The 18,583-nt window shown below is 37.9% G+C and overlaps 2 protein-coding genes across 3 annotated transcripts; both read right to left on the bottom strand.

The window, feature by feature from the left end:
- Positions 1 to 1,643: 1,643 nt before the first annotated feature.
- gramd1c (GRAM domain containing 1c) lies at positions 1,644 to 11,602 on the bottom strand. 2 transcript variants are annotated; one of them, XM_056739047.1, is made up of 18 exons: positions 11,426 to 11,602; positions 10,599 to 10,703; positions 10,153 to 10,282; positions 9,924 to 10,024; positions 9,694 to 9,789; positions 9,501 to 9,581; positions 7,444 to 7,568; positions 7,190 to 7,346; positions 6,956 to 7,115; positions 6,726 to 6,872; positions 5,148 to 5,266; positions 3,897 to 4,039; positions 3,684 to 3,787; positions 3,261 to 3,428; positions 2,983 to 3,049; positions 2,734 to 2,853; positions 2,557 to 2,662; positions 1,644 to 2,413 (listed from the first exon to the last, which is right to left on the bottom strand). In XM_056739047.1, exons 2-18 carry the CDS (start codon positions 10,689 to 10,691, stop codon positions 2,345 to 2,347), a joined length of 1,986 nt encoding a protein of 661 aa, XP_056595025.1. In that variant the 5' UTR covers positions 10,692 to 10,703; positions 11,426 to 11,602; the 3' UTR covers positions 1,644 to 2,344. The 2 variants fall into 2 exon arrangements, with proteins under 2 accessions (XP_056595025.1, XP_056595023.1); XM_056739045.1 differs by having other exon boundaries at positions 10,599 to 10,700.
- Positions 11,603 to 12,763: 1,161 nt separating this feature from the next.
- Positions 12,764 to 18,442, bottom strand: atp6v1ab (ATPase H+ transporting V1 subunit Ab). The gene is made up of 15 exons (XM_056738342.1): positions 18,318 to 18,442; positions 16,780 to 16,872; positions 16,526 to 16,654; positions 16,079 to 16,293; positions 15,731 to 15,868; positions 15,490 to 15,641; positions 15,047 to 15,209; positions 14,853 to 14,961; positions 14,660 to 14,782; positions 14,448 to 14,562; positions 14,299 to 14,362; positions 13,981 to 14,184; positions 13,818 to 13,912; positions 13,563 to 13,734; positions 12,764 to 13,480 (listed from the first exon to the last, which is right to left on the bottom strand). Exons 2-15 carry the CDS (start codon positions 16,859 to 16,861, stop codon positions 13,388 to 13,390), a joined length of 1,854 nt encoding a protein of 617 aa, XP_056594320.1. The 5' UTR covers positions 16,862 to 16,872; positions 18,318 to 18,442; the 3' UTR covers positions 12,764 to 13,387.
- Between the last annotated feature and the right edge of the window lie 141 nt (positions 18,443 to 18,583).

The raw sequence follows: 18,583 nt of genomic DNA, 5'->3' as shown, positions 1-18,583 counted from the left end.
TGCGCAGACCGATGTTTTTAACTTCGGAGTACCGCGAGAGTTGCGCGAAGGAAACCCTCTCGCGGTACTTGGATGTCATACACTTATTCGGTCTGCGCAGCGACGCATAAAGCCGAAAACTCTTGTTTGACGACAACGATGCATTTTAAAATAAAATTTAGTTTATTACTTAGCTGCTACTTAACTGTTAGTGTCTGTAAAATTGAATCTTAAATGAAAAGATGACTGAAATTATGACAACAAGATCAAATTTGAATAACTTTAAGAAACGGACACACATTAGAACAACAATTGCATGCTTTAAGAAAAGACAATCCATTGTATATGACGATAATATAATTTACTATACACAAGTCTATTTAATATATAAATTGGGGGGACAATATAGAATCTTCAATTAACCTAATCTGCATGTTTTTAGGCTGTGGGAGGAAACTGGAGAACCCGGGGTAACCCACCCACGCTGACACAGGGAGAACATGATACCTCAGATAGGCCAGTTCCAGCCGAGGCTCAGAACAGTGCCAAACACCAACCCCCTCTATTTATTAATAAAATCACATATTAAGCTTTTCAGAATGTGCTCAGATAGTGTGTTATGCGCATGTTGTCTTCTTTTTTATGCCACAAATATGCACAATATGACCACAGTATGCTAAATGTGGATTTATCAATGACGGACACGCTCCAATCATAAAACTTTACTGGTAAAACTTTCAACTAAACAAGTAAAATAAACAAACAAGTGACAGCTTGTTTTCAAAACCTAATACTATTATGTGGCCCATTGAAGTTGCCCATAAGTTAAGCTATTTCTGTAAATTTAACTTCTGCAAAATCCTGCATTTACGATTCAAATTCAATGAACAGAACATAATGAACTCAAGAACAGTTTCATAGTTTGACATTTTATAACAAGTTATTTGTTCATTAATCCTCACAAGCTGTTCATACCCTGACCATCCGATATCAACATGTTTTACAGTCCACATGTTTGAGTTTTAAATCAAGCCTTCTCAAAAATACCTGCTTCTATGACAAAAAGAAGGCTTGCAAAATATTATATAGTCTTTTAAAAATAGATGTGATGCATATTGTGAGTCAGAAACAATGTAGACAAGTTAAGTTTGTTGAATTACATTTCAATACATGCAAATACGTTTTAACACAGGTTTAAAAAATATCAGGTACAACTAATTACTGTATTACCTTCTTTATGCAACCTGACTTTTTCCAATCAATTTACAATGAACAGACTTCTACTAGGACACATGTATGGACTTATACGGAGCGAGGAAGCACCTGCCGGGAGGGGGTCGAACTGTAACATTGTGTCTGTTTTCACTGTGTTCTGCGTGATCGCATGCATCATTGATAACTCCACATATATGCTGACTATTTGTATTTGTGGCAAGTTCATAAATATATGGGCTTGACCCATAATAAAATCCTTAAAGAATACAAAAGGGTAACTTTCATCAAAGTTCGTGTCAGTTTGGGATAACGTGATGGTGAAAATGATGAACAAAGTTGACCCATATTGTGAAATTTCTCCAAATTCCCCATTTTATCCAAAATTAAGATTGCAAGTATTAGGTAAAAATTACATAAAGATTTTCCCTAAAATAACAAGCTTCACAAAATTATAACAAAGGATTTTATTTATAAATAGTATCAGGAAAATGCATTAAACATTTCAGAAGAAAAACTTAAATCAATATGAAATAATATATACAACATATCTGTGCTGGAATATACATTCGCTTACAATAAATTAACACAATTTCCCTGTGCCCACTGTGCAGAATTAACATGGTCGCACCATAAATAAACTTTATCCACAGTGAAAATCCAGTCCCTGAAAAGAACCATAAGTGGTATGAAAGCAGTTTAAACAATTTCTTGTTGAAATCTCACTACACATCATTCAAACCCATTCTTACTTTTTTGACATTCTCCATAAAAACCCACGTTACACAATAAAATCCTCAATTCTACAAATTAGAATTAAAAAACAGAATATGATCCTCAGAGTTTGTTTTAGTCTGCTGTTTTGCCGTTACAGTTCAATATAAAGTCACAGAATAGCTTTTCTCCCTCACTTTTAAGGCCACCAGGGTAAAGTGAACAAATCCTGGAGAAAACTTTCAGTGTGCCAGCGTGAAGATCCCCTCCCAGCTTTGAAAAAAAAAACATCCAACCAACAACATTAAAGCGCAAAGAGACATAGAACATGGTTACGTGTCTGCTCTTGGGCACAGTCTCTATGACAACACTCCACAGGGAGGGCAGGTCTCAGGGGAGGAACACCCTTGTGTTCCCAGGTCATCATGCCAAATGCCATTTAAAGCTGAGAGGAAGTTCTGTTGTAGACCTGGAAGTTCTGTTGAAGCATCACAAGAGAACTACGTAGCTGTGGACAAGCAGACAGGAGTTAGCAAAACCTCTTAGACCAAACTTGACACTACACATGATGTACATTTTTACATTTTAAACTGCCCTACTTTATCTTACTTTGTATTGCATCGCAAAACCCATCATGCTACCCAAACATACCTGTTCAAGAAGGTTAATGGAATCTTGCAGCACTGTCCTCAATAAGCGAACTTCCTCTCGACCTCTGTGTGGCATACCTTGTCTTGTCCCAAGGTCAGACTCCAAACTGCAAGAAGACAACAGTGAGTGCTAGGCTGAAAGGGAAACACATTTTATCAAAATAAAACAAAATGGTACCTGGATTCTGCTCTCTCCCTCATTCTGTGTTTGGTGCTCAGATACATACGGTGGGCAACATCCTCCATGGCCCAAAGTTTAAAGAACAGCCCCAAGTTTAGAGCCGTCAGAACAAAAAGACTGAAAGGACCAAAAACAATACCACATTATTTCAATGAAACATTCACATTCAAGGCAAGCACATTATATATTTGTTGTATTTGATAATTCGACACCACCGTAGTTAACAACGACTAAATGAAACCTTACATTAAACTCATCCCAATGACAATAGTTGTGATGTTCCATCTTTGTGCATTCTTCATATCCACTGCACCTATAAAATAAAATGAATTTAGATATTCTTGATGTTAGTTTAATGTATCATTTTTGCATGCTTGGAAAATAAACTGCACGTTAGATGTTGAAGTGAATCAGTCAGATTTACAGACTTCATGAGAACCTGGTTATTAGTATTTCGAAGATCATTATTCAAACATCATCAATGCATACTTGATATCAATTCAGGTATTAAAAAACATGTATACCCATGGTGCCCCCTCTCTGCTGTTCCGAGTCTGTGCTGTACTGCTTGCCCGGTTTCATTTCCTGTAGGGAGCGACTGTAGGTCCTTCGCCTTCGACGCAAAGCACCCGTCTTCCCAGCATCTCCACTTCCTTGAATCAGCTCTGCCTCTTCCTCAAGAAGCTCCGCTTCTGGGATGTGCATTGAGGAAAAGGCATTAATCTGAGAGCCCTGGTCAGGGGCTTGGCTGTAATTAGGTAATTATACGGAGAAGATAGCTTTGCTAGGAATGGATCCAAAAGCTGCATTTTAATAACCAACTGACATATGCTATTAGTGGTATACAACCTACTTTCTTTGCACAAACCTAAATAAATGGAAGCAAATAAAACACCTAAATCTAGTGTGACTGCACCTTTACACGGAATAAAAAACATTATACCAACCAAGATGTTTGAAGTAGTCTTCTATCCCACTCCATGAGTTTTTAGAAATAAAGGACTTCACAAGACCCCAGGGCTGCTTCTTGTATATCACGTCAGTGTAAATCCTGCACATAGGGGATTACAATCAAGAGTTGCTTCCACAGACTCTATTACATACAGGACTTGAGTCAATGCGAAAGAAGTCAGATTAAGAGATATAAACATACTGCTCACCTGAGTCTGCACTTGTGTTTGGAGTTACTGATGATGCAGAAGCGATTCTGCGTGTAAAAGTAATCATGATATGGAACATCGTGAGTGTAGACCTCAGCACCCACCATGTAGTATTGACCTTCCCTTGATTCTTTATATAGTGTCTACAACACAAAGACAACAAAATATATGCCGCATACAATCATTGAGCGAGCCACAAATAATTTAAATACATTTACAGTATTACCTGAGTGCATTTTTTATGTAAAAGCTACTATTTTTTGGAATTTGAATTACAAAATTATGATCAGTTTAAAAAAATCACATTGAATAGATTAATACTTATAACGGGACCCAAAAGCTTTCTATTGCACAGTTACATTTCTTATATATAGTACATTTTTTTAAACTCTTTCTTTTATTGTTAAAATTATTGTATGTGACAAAGCTGACAAGTCACAATGTGGATAAAGCACAGCTGAGAGCTGTACTCCTATAAGTAGTCGCTTCCGAAAGTCGCTCATCATTCACATAAAGTTGAGCAAATCTCAACTTTGTCGCTAGACACACCCATTTCCTGTCTTCAACGATGACTGTCGCGCTTCAAACAAGCACGGTATATGGAAAATACAGCGTTTTTAAACCTATAATGTATACACATTGCATTACATCTCAAACAAATGATGATATTTATTTTAGCCGTGTCATATGACTCCTTTAAAATGAATGACATCGCCTCGATTTGTTGTTGGTTGTTGCTGGCGGAGTGAAAGCACAGTAAGTCAGATAAACATGGACAGCTCCAAAACTTAAACTTAAGAGTAACAAGCTGCAGCTGCAGGCCCACAGCGCGGCCAATCTTGACGCATCGCAGCCAATTTTGATGGAATGCAGTTCTTATCCCTTGTCATGTGGGATATTTCTTTCGCCTAGCCATGGGCGTGCTTTTCCAGGATAATTGCCCAATAAGGGACAAAGAAAAGTTGTTACGACACAGATATTCATGTTCTGCATGAACGCTTGGGGAGTGTATCAAGATCCGAAATACTACGTTATACGTCTAACTCTTTTTTTTGACAACTTACCATGTCAAGCATGCAAAGACAGCACGTTTAACATTGTAAAGAAGTCAGAATACATGAAACGCCATTGCATCCCCCCTTTAAGCAAATTATTAAAGCACATAAACAAATAATTATTTGAATATCAATCATCAACAAACATGTAACATGCTCTCAGAAATCAGGGATATACAGCTGTTGACCCACTAACCTGGTACTCTGTGGCAGTGGAGAATTTGCCCACAAGGGGATTATTAATGGTGATGGTGTAGTTTAAAGTCCTTTTCATACAGTCAGAGGAATCCTTTTGCCATGAGGTAGAGGTCATACCTGTGACATAACACAGACATTCATCACTACATTTACATTGCATTACTTTTTTCCAAAGCGACTTACAAATTAGGTAAATAATAGAAGCAATTGAAACAACATAAGGTAAACAAAAGCATAAGTTGAGTAAAATTTGTCAAATATAGCCTACCACAGTATACAACGCAAGGTTAGTTTTTGAGGATAGAAAGGGAATAAATGAAATAGAAGTCTCTATTAATCGGTCAGGTGTTGACAGAAGATATGTATTTATAGCCGATTCATGAGGATGGCTACAGAATCTGCTGATCTTGTAGCAGCGGGCAGATCATTCCACAAATGTGGAACAGATACGGAGAAGGTATGTGAGAATGATCTTTTCCCTTTTTTGGGATGGCACTTCAAGACGTTGTTTGTTGATTGTAGGGATCTGGCGGGTACATTAGTCTGTAATAGCGAGTGAAGATATGTGGGTGCCAAATCAGTGGGGGTCAAGCGCAGAGCTTTCAATTTAATGCGAGAGACAATAGGGAACCAATGTAACTTAATGAAAAGAGTGTGCTCTCTTCGGTCCATTGAAGAGGTTTGGTTTTGCAATCTGGGAGTCTATACAGTAGCGCGTTGCATTTTGCAACAGCAAGTACTCATGCCTGTGCACCACTTACTAGTTGGGATGAACGGTCTAGCGGTGCTACGGTAGCATCGCGATGCTAAAGCTTCAAAATTCCTGCGATGGCCCTCTGTTTTTTTAAATGGTAGTATTGTAGTGCCGTAACTGTTGCATATGCGCATTAACATTCATTTGAACATTTTCATCTGTCTTTTTGCAGTGTTTCTCTCCTAAATGAATCCGTGTTTTGACGACTCGGACGAGATATTGATTCGGAGTCATTCATCAAGACACATGCTTTTTTCTTGAATGAATCAGCTTTTTAAAACAAGTTTATTGAATGATTCTCTCAAATATTGCCGCCACCTACTGGCCGTTTTAGTCACATTTAAAGTGAGCCTAACATTTTCCTTTATAAGCATTGCTATAAGTGCAATTTGTGGCACATTGATTGAATTAGTTCCAATGTTTTAAAAAAAAAAACATTTTTAGTAGTTACTACAGTAAACGTGGCTAAAATTACTAGGCAGTAGTGTTTTTAAATCTTACCAGAGTACAGTATTTGCTTAAAGTATCCAATTACTACAATTAATAATACAAATATTGTAGTGTACAGTACAATAAAGTTCACTAAATGCAACATGGTTTTGGTCTATTTTGTAGATTTTAATTATGAACATGACACAGGATGGCAAAACTACTTGGTATCGTGATATTTCATAAGGTATAGCATTGTAAGATATGTTGGTACCGCGACAATCCTATTTATCAGTATTATTACAACCCAAAATTCATGGAAGGTATATTTTACAGGTGCAAAATTTGTGTGGGTTTGATCATAAGTCAATTATGTTACAGAGAAATACATACCCGTGATCTTCCTAATGTCCATAAACCTCCGAACAAAATTGGAATCAGTGAAGAGGAGTTCGAACATTTTCTCTGCGCTGATGTGAAAGACCTTGTTCACAAATAGCCTTCCCTGAGATACTGGAGACGGAGTCTCACGTTCCTCCACTACAAGACAGGACACAACAAAAACACAGATGTAAACAAAGCCGTCCACACACAGACCCATACAAAAAACCTCAAACACTCACCCTCTTCCAGGCTTTCAGATCTGCTGTTATCTGAGTGCTGATCCTCATTGGCATTCAAATCCAGAGACAGAGAGGAACGTTTAGAAACTCGATCGGACCCAGAACGGTTCAATGACAGATTTGGACTGCGTTGACGGGACGGGGGACTGAGTGTGTCGTCCTGTTGAGCAATGTTTGGCATTTTAAATAACACAAACTTCACCTTCGATTGTGTTATTATTTGTTCTGACGTACCCCATTTACAGACAGCGTGTTTTGAAGTCCAATCGGAGACTGAGTATTATCTCCCTGTGGTGTAGATGCCTCATAAGGACTCAGCTCTCCCAGGGGAAGACGAAGCGAAGTGGGCCTTTCCGGCCTCCCGTTGTTATCCTCTCCGCGCATGTTCAAACTAAAACAGACGTATGACACATGAAAACCCAGTAACCAAATCCTCACTTGTCCATAGAAATCGTTCTCCAAAAACGCAAGGATGTAAAGATGTTAACCTGGGCTGGGTAGACGTGACACTTTCTGCTGCTGTTTGGAATCTTTCCATGTCATCATAACTCAACCCCAAGTCATTGCCATAATGCTGTTTGACCATGTGCAACAGCTCAGATTTGCTCAGTTTCTGCAATAGAGGAAAACACCATTGAGCAACATACACTCCCATGTCACGACTCCGCCTGATCTTTTGCCTTTGTCTGATAAAACGCTGAAACAATTTACCCAACTCTTCCTATCCTGATATTCATCTGGACATGCACATGAAACAGCCCTAACCTGCTCCACAAAGCAGGGTTGAAAACCTGTCCAGGAAGTCAAACGTCTGTTCTCCAGACCATGAAAGTTACAAAATAAGAGTTGTTAACAGAAGTGCCTTCAAAAGCATAGATCCAGTACAAATCCAGTACTTACTGTTCCTGCTGGGTAACTTTGTACCCAAATAAAACGATATATGGAAAGCTGCCCTCCGTACAATCAGTTAACAAGTGATTACACGGTTGTATCAAAGGTGACTATTGTATTTGACGGACACTATAGCAACACGGGGTTTGTACTTTAGTACAGACTGCACTTGTAAATAAACGACACGAACGAGCGTCCAAGAAATCTCCAAAACAAAAAAACGACTTAAAACTTTTAACGTTTCCCGCAAATATAACGTTCACAAACACCCGCATCCTATGGAAAAAATCCTTAAAAAAAAAACAAGGCCGTAGGTAACGAGCATATACACAAATCAAAACAAAGTTATTTTTTATGGACTGACACCGCTTTAACATTTCTCCACCCATCTGTGCTCACTTTACATGCATCAAACGCATTAATGTATGTTAACTTTATAAATACGTGATGGTGGGACAGGAAAAGTACTTTAGCGTCTTACCTGCCCGCTGACCGCCAGTAACCTGCGCGACAAAACTCCGACTGAAATCAGGAAGACGCTTCGCTCAGCGCCATAAAATTCACAAGTGCGCCACCTGGTGCTTTAGCACAATTTGTTTTAAAAGGACCCTACGTTACTATATCTTATCTCTGTTAAGATGTTCCCTTTAAGTCCGTAAGTACATGCAAGAACGAGGCAGGAGTTTCTGTTCAGAGGGATTTTCATTGAAGAAAGCCACTCCTTTAGGGGGGTCAATGAACTACAGATTTATTTGCTGTCATGTCCCCTACTGATTTAGGTTGTTTACTGAAGCATATCCCTTGCCTTGGGTCTTTAGGGTATTCTGTTTTGTTTTCCTCACATGATATTAATTTGTTACATTAGTAACCACCATAGTATGCCAAATAAAACATGAGTTTGTGCCGTCTTTAAGATATAGACTAGGCCAATGGTTCTCAAACTTTTTTGGCTTAAGTACCTCTTTTTATGATTTTTTCAAGCCAGGTACCCCTTGACCAGACATTTTACCTTCAAATTCAGCGAAATGAGAGTCAAACAGTTATTATATCTAAATTTATTCTTTTATTTTTTATGCATCTTTGTATAGTCCTGATTTTATATGAAAATACTATTATCACATATTGTTGATTTTCATTATGTAATCCTAAATGTCTCTCTCACACACCCCCTGCAGTACCCCATTTGAGAACCACTGGACTAGGCTATATATGTTTTAGACATAGAACACTGCAAAAAAAAGGAACCCAAGAGAAACCATCACAACATTTCAAATGGTTTCCATTTAAAATACTTTTATGAAACATGTTCTTTAATTCAAACCATTACAAAAAATTTGTAGTATGTTAGGACATTTAATGGTGTTCTATTGGTTACCATCAGCCATAACATTCATCATACCGGTAGACACCATTATAGCTTTCATTTAATTGATTCCCATTACAACGATTCAATTTATTAAATATTCTATGTTGTTTTGGGAAGGGTTCTTTTGTTTTTATTCTAAGCTTATTTGTGTTTCAACATTTTGTAGTTTAGAAAACTGCAATCAACTACAGATAAACTGGTCACACACGTAGTGTGCATTTGATAAGAACAAAATTTGAGTGAACAATGACATTGTGGTTACCAAAAAAAACAAAACAAATGAAGTACCTTCTCCAGTAAAATATTCTGCCAAAGTCGAAATATCCACAGGAAACTTTTTTCCCTTGCCGAGAAAGAGCTGAAAAACAGCTGCGGAGAATCACAAAAACATGTTTATTCAACACAAAAGTTCAATTTATTTCTAATGGTTCTAAATTGTTTGTCGAAATCGTGTTTGATGGTACCATATGAGCATACGCACTTTCTCTGAATTTGTAGTGATCTGAATGGCATTTGGTATCCATTTTGCTGTCTTTTCTCTTGACATTGAGGTGATATCCTTCATATTCAATGTGATCTAAGTAAAAATCACATTTTTTGCCATAGCAGAGCACCTAAATAATGTAAATTCTTCCTCGCAATAAATATTTAGAAAACTCATGCCATGTATAATAGGTCAACTGTACACAGAATCATAATTTTAGAGCTCACTTTTGTTCCACGAAAAACCATACTGTAGAAGCATAACCAGTTTTCTGTGAGGTAGAGGCGTCCTTGTAACAGGATATCCTTCTGCACAGCACAGGTGTAATCTAGGAAAGAGATACTTCATTCAAATAATATCTAATATGGTTACACAAACATGGCCCTGTCAACAGACATGCCAAGTATATTTAAAAACATGTTTTTCCCCCTCCCTGTCTCCAGCTATCACCCATACCTGCAATTAGTTTCTCGGGCACGTCTTTAAACAACTTGCGAAACTCGTCAGTCCTCTGTTTATACGTTGTATAAAGCAACATTTCAGGTGACTGAGGTGTTGTTATGCATTGTCCAGTCACCACAAGGACCTGTGAGGTCACACATACAAAGCAATTCCAAGTGAATAAAGAATTCTTTATTGTCAACTTCTACAGCAGATGTTCTTGGTGCACATCCCAACCTGTATTCTAAACACGTATTACAGGTCTACATCAGCATTTAGCGTTCATCCAGGAACAACATGTTTTACATCGGTCAACCTCATAATATTAAGCAATCGATTTCATTAGAGTTTTACAATCATTCCTGGTAATCTTTTGCAGGACAAAGTACAGTAAACTGTCCAATATCTACTAAAGGCCATCATTAAGAAATGAGTCATTGTTGTAGATGTCAGATAGTCACCTCTGGTTCTTCTGCACTCCATTTGACTTCCGGAGGAGAGAGATGTTCTTGTGTGAGTTCATTGCCTTTCGTTTTCTTTGGTGTATGGGTCATATCAGTCACCTGCTGACGAAACAAACACCTTTAAAGGGACGAATGTGATGAGTTTTACTAAACCACTTGTTGAATGAGCATGGTTGGTTGGATCTGCTGTCTGAAACTCATTTAAAGCCATTACAAAGTATGTGTTTCTTAAAAACATTTTATTCTTCACCCGTTTTTTGGTTGCCAGCTAATCCTAAACCGCTAACACTTTTTGATTCAGAGCATTTGATGTATGAAGGCATTTTTATTATTATTGTGCATAAATTAGGTTTAAATTTCTCATGACTTTATAAGTGTTAACTTACATTTTTAAAGGTAACTATCCCACATAGAATTTACTATAGTAAACTATGGCAAACGGTAGCATATTATAGTATATACTAGTACAGTATAATTGCTATAGTGTATGCTATAATATTCTGTAGTAGGCTATAAACTATAGAAAATTGAGAAGTCTATACTTTAACCTTTACTATAGCAAGGTTTACAATACAGTGATAAAGAAAACGTACTAAATATTTACTATATTAAACACAACTACAGCATTTTTACATTATGATATTATTAATATTAAATACATAGGTATGTAAGCTCAAGGATTTCAAGTGCTCAAGTGCATTAAAAATATTTTATTCCAAAAACAGCCTTACACAATAATAGCCCATAAACACACGTGTTTGTGCTGTTCTTCGTGAAATAATAATTCACCGCACGCACGCACAAAGCCGCATACGTTTTCATACCTGAGATATAAAAAAAACCGAATATCCGCCTTGTTAGATGGGATCCAGGTGTTAAAATCGATGTTGTGAGAGTGTTAACATGGGTTGTAATGGATATTCCAAATGCCCATAAACCTCCAGTTGCGATAGTGAGTCTCGATGGCGTGTTGTGGTGTTTCCTCTCTCGTGTGTATCAACTGCCCTATTCACACCTGGCAACAGGTGTACAGTCAGATACTAGCAGCGTCTGAAGGAAACATGCCATTCGCCCTTGAGAAAATACACACTTACCATTTGCATACTTAACAAAGGACATTAGGGCGGGAATTTGTTAAACTTAAAATTAGTTTAAACCGGGTTAACAAAGAGATGATAGGCTAAACTAATGGAGAAATATTTTGTCAATATTTTATCCTAACAGGAGATTCAAATTAATGGTATCCACTCGAATTTCTAATTCATTATATAAATAGATATTTTAATAAAGGCTTAAATGCTTGGTCAGATACAGAACAAGCTCAGTTATACATTCTCCATAAGCATATCTTTTTTACCAATCAATACATGTATGGATGAAACGACAAGGATATAAGACAACTGTAAAAATGTCTCCAGAGATTTGGACATTTTGATGCTTCAATTCCTAACTGTCTAGATCAACCCATGACGTTTAAAACGTATATCACAAAACAGTAAAATAAGACACGTGCTTATTGTAAATGGAGATAAGGCTGAACGTGTCATAACAGTACAGGCAAGAATTTAGGGCAGGGAACTAGATTAACCACATTTTAGTCATGATATAAAAATGTAGTAGGTCCAGCCATAGCCTATATTGCATCTGACATCCTTAAATGCACAAAGGCATTAGTAAACAGGTGGCACTAAATTGTCGACAATTCTACTTAAACATGATATCCAACCTCTAGGAATATATATATAGTGTAAACAGTGAGAGGTGGCAGGCAGAGCTGCCAAAATGAACCCTTACTGCCTTTGAATGACAGACTGTCTGTCCATCATCTTTTGTTGAGGCAGCAGTTCACATAACCCTAAAACTGTCGAATAATTATTTGTTTTGGATTAAGATTATAATAAAAGACAATGTGCATAGCAGTAGCTGCACATTGACAAAGCCAGAAATACTTGTCTTGGGAACCTCCTCCCTACAAAGGGATGAAAAGGTTACGAAGACATCACCGCCCAATTCCTTTCAGTTGATGTCTATAGAGCTATTCACAGTACATATCCCAAAACAGACATTGATCAGTGTCTTAGAAACGCTTCAGCAGGCCAAAGGTAACCGTAGAGAGGAGCATCTATAAAAAATATTATACATAAATAATTATAATAAAAAAATATTTCAAATTAAATTTATTGAAATTGTCCTATGATTAAATTATGTAAACATTTGTATGGTTACATGAAGCATTTAACAGCCACACTGACACACACATATACTGGAACTCCCAGTGCTTCAATAGTAAATTTATCAATATTTATTCTTTAGACTTAAACACATTTTCACAAGGGTAATGAAGAGGATGTGTACTGCCTCCTGAACAAATACACTGGACAATACTGCAAGAAACACATCCACAACAAAAACAACCAAGTTTCAAGACTGAAGCAACAGGACTGTTACCATTAAAGCTGTGAATATACCAGCAGTAAATATAGTGAACCTCACGTCTTTCAATCTTCTGTACAGATAAAAATAGAACAATAATTACATAAAATTATATAATTACATCTAGATCTATGGAGAGGATGATCTGAAAAATATAAAGGGCAAAGAGTAAACATTACACACATACACAACTGCACACACGACTCAATCGAAGGTCTCAATGAAACACTAGTGTATGTACAACAACACAAGATAAATATAAAGCGGTGGAATGTCGACAGCAAAATGACATTGACTGGGTGTGTATATGTATGGGGAGGTTTGCGGTTTTGACAGAATTTAAGACGGGAATCTTATTCTTCCAGTGTACGGAAGCCATTCTGCATGTCCTCATGGAGCTGAGCGTAGTCGGCTTTAATCTTCTCCTCACCCTCTTTGACAGGGTCCTAAAATGCAGACATAAACATCTGTTACTGTCCCAAAGACTCATGTGCAACTAATATGAATATAACAGATTGAGTTACATACCTTAAATTTCATGGAGCTGATCCTGTAGAGAATTTCTCCCATGTGTTCACGGATCATGGCCCAGGTGATTTTATTGTCGCTCTGTGCGGTCGTCTCAACAGCATGACGTGCCATGTCATAGAAGGCAATCATGTTGGACAAGATACCCACCGTCTTATAAAATGGACAGAATCTGAAATGCAAATCGAGTGATGTTAGTTTATTTACAAGCTTAATGTGTTTATGCGTGTTATGATGTAAATGTGTGTTTGTTACCTGTCATAAGGTGTATATCCATTTTGCTGCAGAAAATCATCCTTGATCAACTTGGCGACTTCAAGAGTGATCTTATCCGTCTCAGCAAGTGAGGCCTAAAAAAAAGCATTTTTAATAGATATCGCCAAGGAACCAAGGAAGCAATGTGAACTGACATGCTCACCTTTCCCACAAGCTGCACAATCTCAGCTAAGTCCTCCTCCTCCTGGAGAATCTCTTTGGCTTTGGTTCGCAGCGGAACGAATTCGGGAAAGTGTTTGTCGTAGTACTCATCCAAAGGACGCGTATACTTGCTGTAACTGATGAGCCAGTTCACTGAGGGAAAGTGCTTTCTCTGAGCGAGCTTTTTATCCAGACCCCAGAATACCTATAAGTGTGAGAAATGTGACAATTTCATATTTTTATTTCTGGAAGAGAACAAATATATTAAACACTGCTATGGGGAAGCATAACAAGCAGTGAGAAGGAGATAAACACTTACCTGTACAATACCCAGTGTAGCAGAAGTCACCGGATCTGAGAAATCTCCACCAGGGGGCGACACACTGCAATTAAAACAACATTGCCCTGAGCATGCTGACAAAGCACACATTTTAACCCTTAATGACTGGACAAGGTAGTTCTACTTACGCTCCGACAATGCTCACGCTGCCCTCTCTCTCCGGGTTACCAAGACATTTAACCCTTCCGGCACGCTCGTAGAAAGAGGCCAATCGTGCCCCAAGATAAGCAGGATAACCGCTATCTGTGAACGCAAACACACAGAGATTAAGTAGCCTATGCTGTTCCGAAATCAGATAGACAATAATGCAATTTCTGATTCTCGTTGGAGACACACGTACCAGCAGGCATCTCAGCAAGACGACCGGAGATCTCTCTCAGAGCCTCTGCCCATCGTGACGTAGAATCTGCCATCATGCTCACGTTGTAACCCATGTCCCTGAAATACTCCGACAGCGTGATTCCTGAAAGTTCATAAAAATAAATTAGTGATATCATCACTAAAGTGCAATATGATGTTTTTAGCTAACAAACCTGTGTAAATAGAAGCTTCTCTGGCAGCCACGGGCATGTTGGATGTGTTGGCAACCAAGGCCGTTCTCTTCATGATGCTCTCCACCTTACCACCGACCTCCATGGTCAGCTGTCACAGGACAAGAGAAGTGTCAATCACATAAACACCAAACACATTTTTGTGCTGCTGGATCAACGGTCATGTTGTTACTCACCTCGGGGAAATCTCGGAGTACTTCTGACATCTCATTACCACGTTCCCCACAGCCCACGTAAATGATGACATCACTGTTGGAGTATTTAGAGAGGGACTGAGAGATCACGGTTTTACCACAACCAAAAGCTCCAGGGATTGCAGTGGTACCCCCCTGTACACACCTATAGAGTGAAAGAGTGGAAGCAGACATATAATTTGAAATAGTGGACATTTATACTTTGTTCACTTATGTGTGAGATTTTAGATATACAGGGTGGATATATTTTGTAGTGATTTTCCTGGGCTGTGTCGTTATAAACCAAGCACCTGTATTGTGCAGTATTTTTAATTCATATTAAATCTTATAGAATTGGATATAACTTTTGGTTTAAAACAAAACAAAAAAAATAAGTGTATACAGTATGTCAGCATGTGATTTTTAATAGCAGAAGTATGACTCACGGAAAGAGAGCATCCAGTACCCGCTGACCCGTCAGCAATGGATGATTGGCAGGAAGTTTCTCAGTGACGGGTCTGATCTGACGCACTGGCCACACCTGCACCATCGTATACTTTTCCTTCACCCCTTCAAACTCACACTCCAACACTACATCCTAACAAACAAACAAATACACTTTGACGTCCCTCCCAGTTATTCCAATTTTATTATTCTTTAAAGAATTCACACTGATACGTGTCTTACCGTGACATCATAGTTGCCAGGTGGAGCTACGTATGTGACGGTTCCCCGGCTTTTTGAGGGCAACATTATTTTGTGTTTTATGAGGGAGTTTTCAAACACCATCCCATAGATATCCCCACCAGTGATGTGACTGCCCGCCTGTGATGAACAAGTTGAAAATAGTTTCTTAACTTTCTTTAAATATATAGTTCTATAATGTGATCATAAAGTTTTAGGTATTTTTTATGTTATTAAAGCATTTACGAACACCGACAATGAATCATAAGCTAACTTTTTATCATAACCAAGATTCTCTCTGAGCTTGGTGCTGTTTCTTTAAGCCTTTTATGTACATTAATTGTCACTTACACGTAAGCTCTTGGATGGTGTGAACTCCCATTTAAGATCACGGTTAAGGGCACCAATGTTGACTCCTCTGGGAATGTAGATACTTTTTGTGAGGTCATTAATGTCTTTGAGGGGACGCTGGATACCATCAAAGATGGAACCCATGATTCCTGGTCCGAGCTCCACAGAGAGAGGTTTTCCTGTACGCAGGACAGGATCTCCGACAGACACACCGGCTGATGATAGTTTAGGAAAACTGCTGTCCTATTTAACAGGTTCTATACATTTGCATAACTGCAGAATGAAAGTACTATAGAAATGAAATACACAACAACAAAAAATATTGTTTTAATACACAAGACATAAGGTCCATGTTTGTACGAGTAGGCTTTTATAAATATAAACCTTACGAATAAGCAACCCATTTCAAACTTGTTTAGTAAATGTGAAAGGTGTTTTAAAGGATACAGGTCTCTTCATACACCTGAATAGTGGCCATGTCACCCTCCAGTCTAATAATTTCTCCCACAAGCTCACTGTGTCCCACTCGCACCAGCTCGTACATGGCGGCTCCTGCCATACTGGAGGCTATCACCACTATGAACACATTTATTGATTATCGTGAGAATAAAAAAATGCAGTTACAAACCTTTACATGAAAGTTCTATGACTTTCTTTAAAATTTTAAATGAATTCTAAACTAAATTTTAGGTCCTACTAACCAGGTCCAGACACGCCATGCACGTATCCAAATTCTTCCTCCCGCTCCTCATCTCGGATTTTGGGCAACTTGGAGAAGTCCATTTTGAATGTGTCTAATGCAAAACAAGGTCAAAAAAGACATTTCAGCCATAAATGATGTTGTTAAAATAAATCTGTCTAACAAGTAATATACATCTTCAGATTATTATAGCTCTGGCCTTTTTTAGCATTACCAGATAGGTCTTTTATGTATTTATTTCACTGATATTTCCTTTTAGTTATTGTAAGTTGTCCACTGCTGTATGTATTACGGTGTAAAAAATAATCATAAAAACACCATAAGAGACATTCATAGTCACATGATCCCAGCACATGACACAGACTGTAAAAAGGAAACCATGGGAGGAAGTGAGAAAACGGACAATTGAGCAAACATGGAAAACCGGTGTTGATATCTTATTATTTATGTGTTAAAGGAGCAATGTATGAGATTCATTTTTAGAACTAGCACTTCCAATCAATAAAACAGCCCCATGAATTGTAAAAAAGAAGCAATCCGTAAAACAAACATGCACAAAATGATACAAGGATCAAATCTATGTCTTTCTAACTTCCAGGTTTTTGTGAATTTATATCACGTGATACTCACATGACACCTGGAATAACTAAGAACGAACGGAGTCCATTTTTGATTAAATATGTTTGTTACACGATTCACTTGACATGAGAGTAAACAGTAGGACACAAAACAGTTTAGTTTAGACCACAGGCAAAAATCGAATCCCGTCTATAAAAAATCTTATGGATGTGTGGTGACGAAAAAAACAACAGTGGAGAGGTGCGTAGTGCGGTTGTAACATAACATGCTGATGTTAATTGGAAAACGAAGGACTTGTTTGTGTCTCGGTACCTCATGAGATGCCCACACAACTGCAAGATTTTGAGCATCATACGAGCTGAAGAAAAATAGCTAGCGCAAAATGCGTCAAAGCCAGGCCCCGAATACTACGTCCACAGATATGACCTTTATGAAAAAAATACATATACTATGATGTATTCAATACTATTTTAAAGACTTCCGTCTTATTTAGCGCTGGATTCCAAGCTGCGCAGAGATGCTGCATGATCACGTGATGGTATTCATCGAATTTGACCTTTGCTGCAGATGGACACGATTTTGTTGTCAGATCGACTTTTTTGTAGTCGTATATATACATTTATATATATTTTAATACATTTTTACAACATTCGATGGATGTTTGTTTAGCATTTCGTTCATGGATTGTATACACAATTAAATCGAGGCATCTCTTTCTATTTGGGAACTAATTGCATTTTCTAGAAAGAGATAAATATATTCAAGTTAATGCAACACACTGTGCATTACACGGTGTATCCAAATAAGCGTACATTACTATTATTATATGATCAATCATCTGGACACGGCGGTCTGGGGATGACCAGACTGATTCTGATTTCAAGATTTTATTATACATGACCAATTCAACCGATACACTGCAAATAAACAAATGCAATCTAACAAGATTAAAGTAAATACCTCAGACAACGAGACGGGCCTGTGTCCAGTTAAGGATCCAGAAGATCTTTTTTAGTGAGATGAGACGTGAGCAATGAAAAATGTCAGCTGACTTCGCTGACGCCAGAGTCCTTCTCCCTCTGCAACTAAACAGCGAGCGTGTACTGAAAATCCACATCGCCCCCTACTGTTTAATATAATTTTGTGCATTCTTATCTGATAACCATTCAAAAACGTTGCAGTTTACATAAAATACAGTTATGTATGCCTCGGTTTTAATAGAATTA

This window comes from Triplophysa dalaica, chromosome 23, assembly GCF_015846415.1.
Source record: "Triplophysa dalaica isolate WHDGS20190420 chromosome 23, ASM1584641v1, whole genome shotgun sequence".
NCBI classification, from domain to species: domain Eukaryota; kingdom Metazoa; phylum Chordata; class Actinopteri; order Cypriniformes; family Nemacheilidae; genus Triplophysa; species Triplophysa dalaica.
This window is presented reverse-complemented; position numbering and strand designations above follow the sequence as displayed.

Excerpts from the sequence above, each read along its gene's own strand:
- atp6v1ab (XM_056738342.1), bottom strand. The coding sequence starts at position 16,861 with ATGGACTTCTCCAAGTTGCCCAAAATCCGAGATGAGGAGCGGGAGGAA. Across the intron at positions 14,185-14,298 it reads CTACACTGGGTATTGTACAG|GTATTCTGGGGTCTGGATAA; the intron begins GTAAGTGTTTAT and ends TCACACTTATAG. Across the intron at positions 13,481-13,562 it reads TCAGCTCCATGAAATTTAAG|GACCCTGTCAAAGAGGGTGA; the intron begins GTATGTAACTCA and ends TCTGCATTTTAG.
- gramd1c (XM_056739047.1), bottom strand. The coding sequence starts at position 10,691 with ATGACCCATACACCAAAGAAAACGAAAGGCAATGAACTCACACAAGAA. Across the intron at positions 7,347-7,443 it reads GTCACGTCTACCCAGCCCAG|TTTGAACATGCGCGGAGAGG; the intron begins GTTAACATCTTT and ends CGTCTGTTTTAG. Across the intron at positions 3,429-3,683 it reads AGACTACTTCAAACATCTTG|AAGCGGAGCTTCTTGAGGAA; the intron begins GTTGGTATAATG and ends TGCACATCCCAG.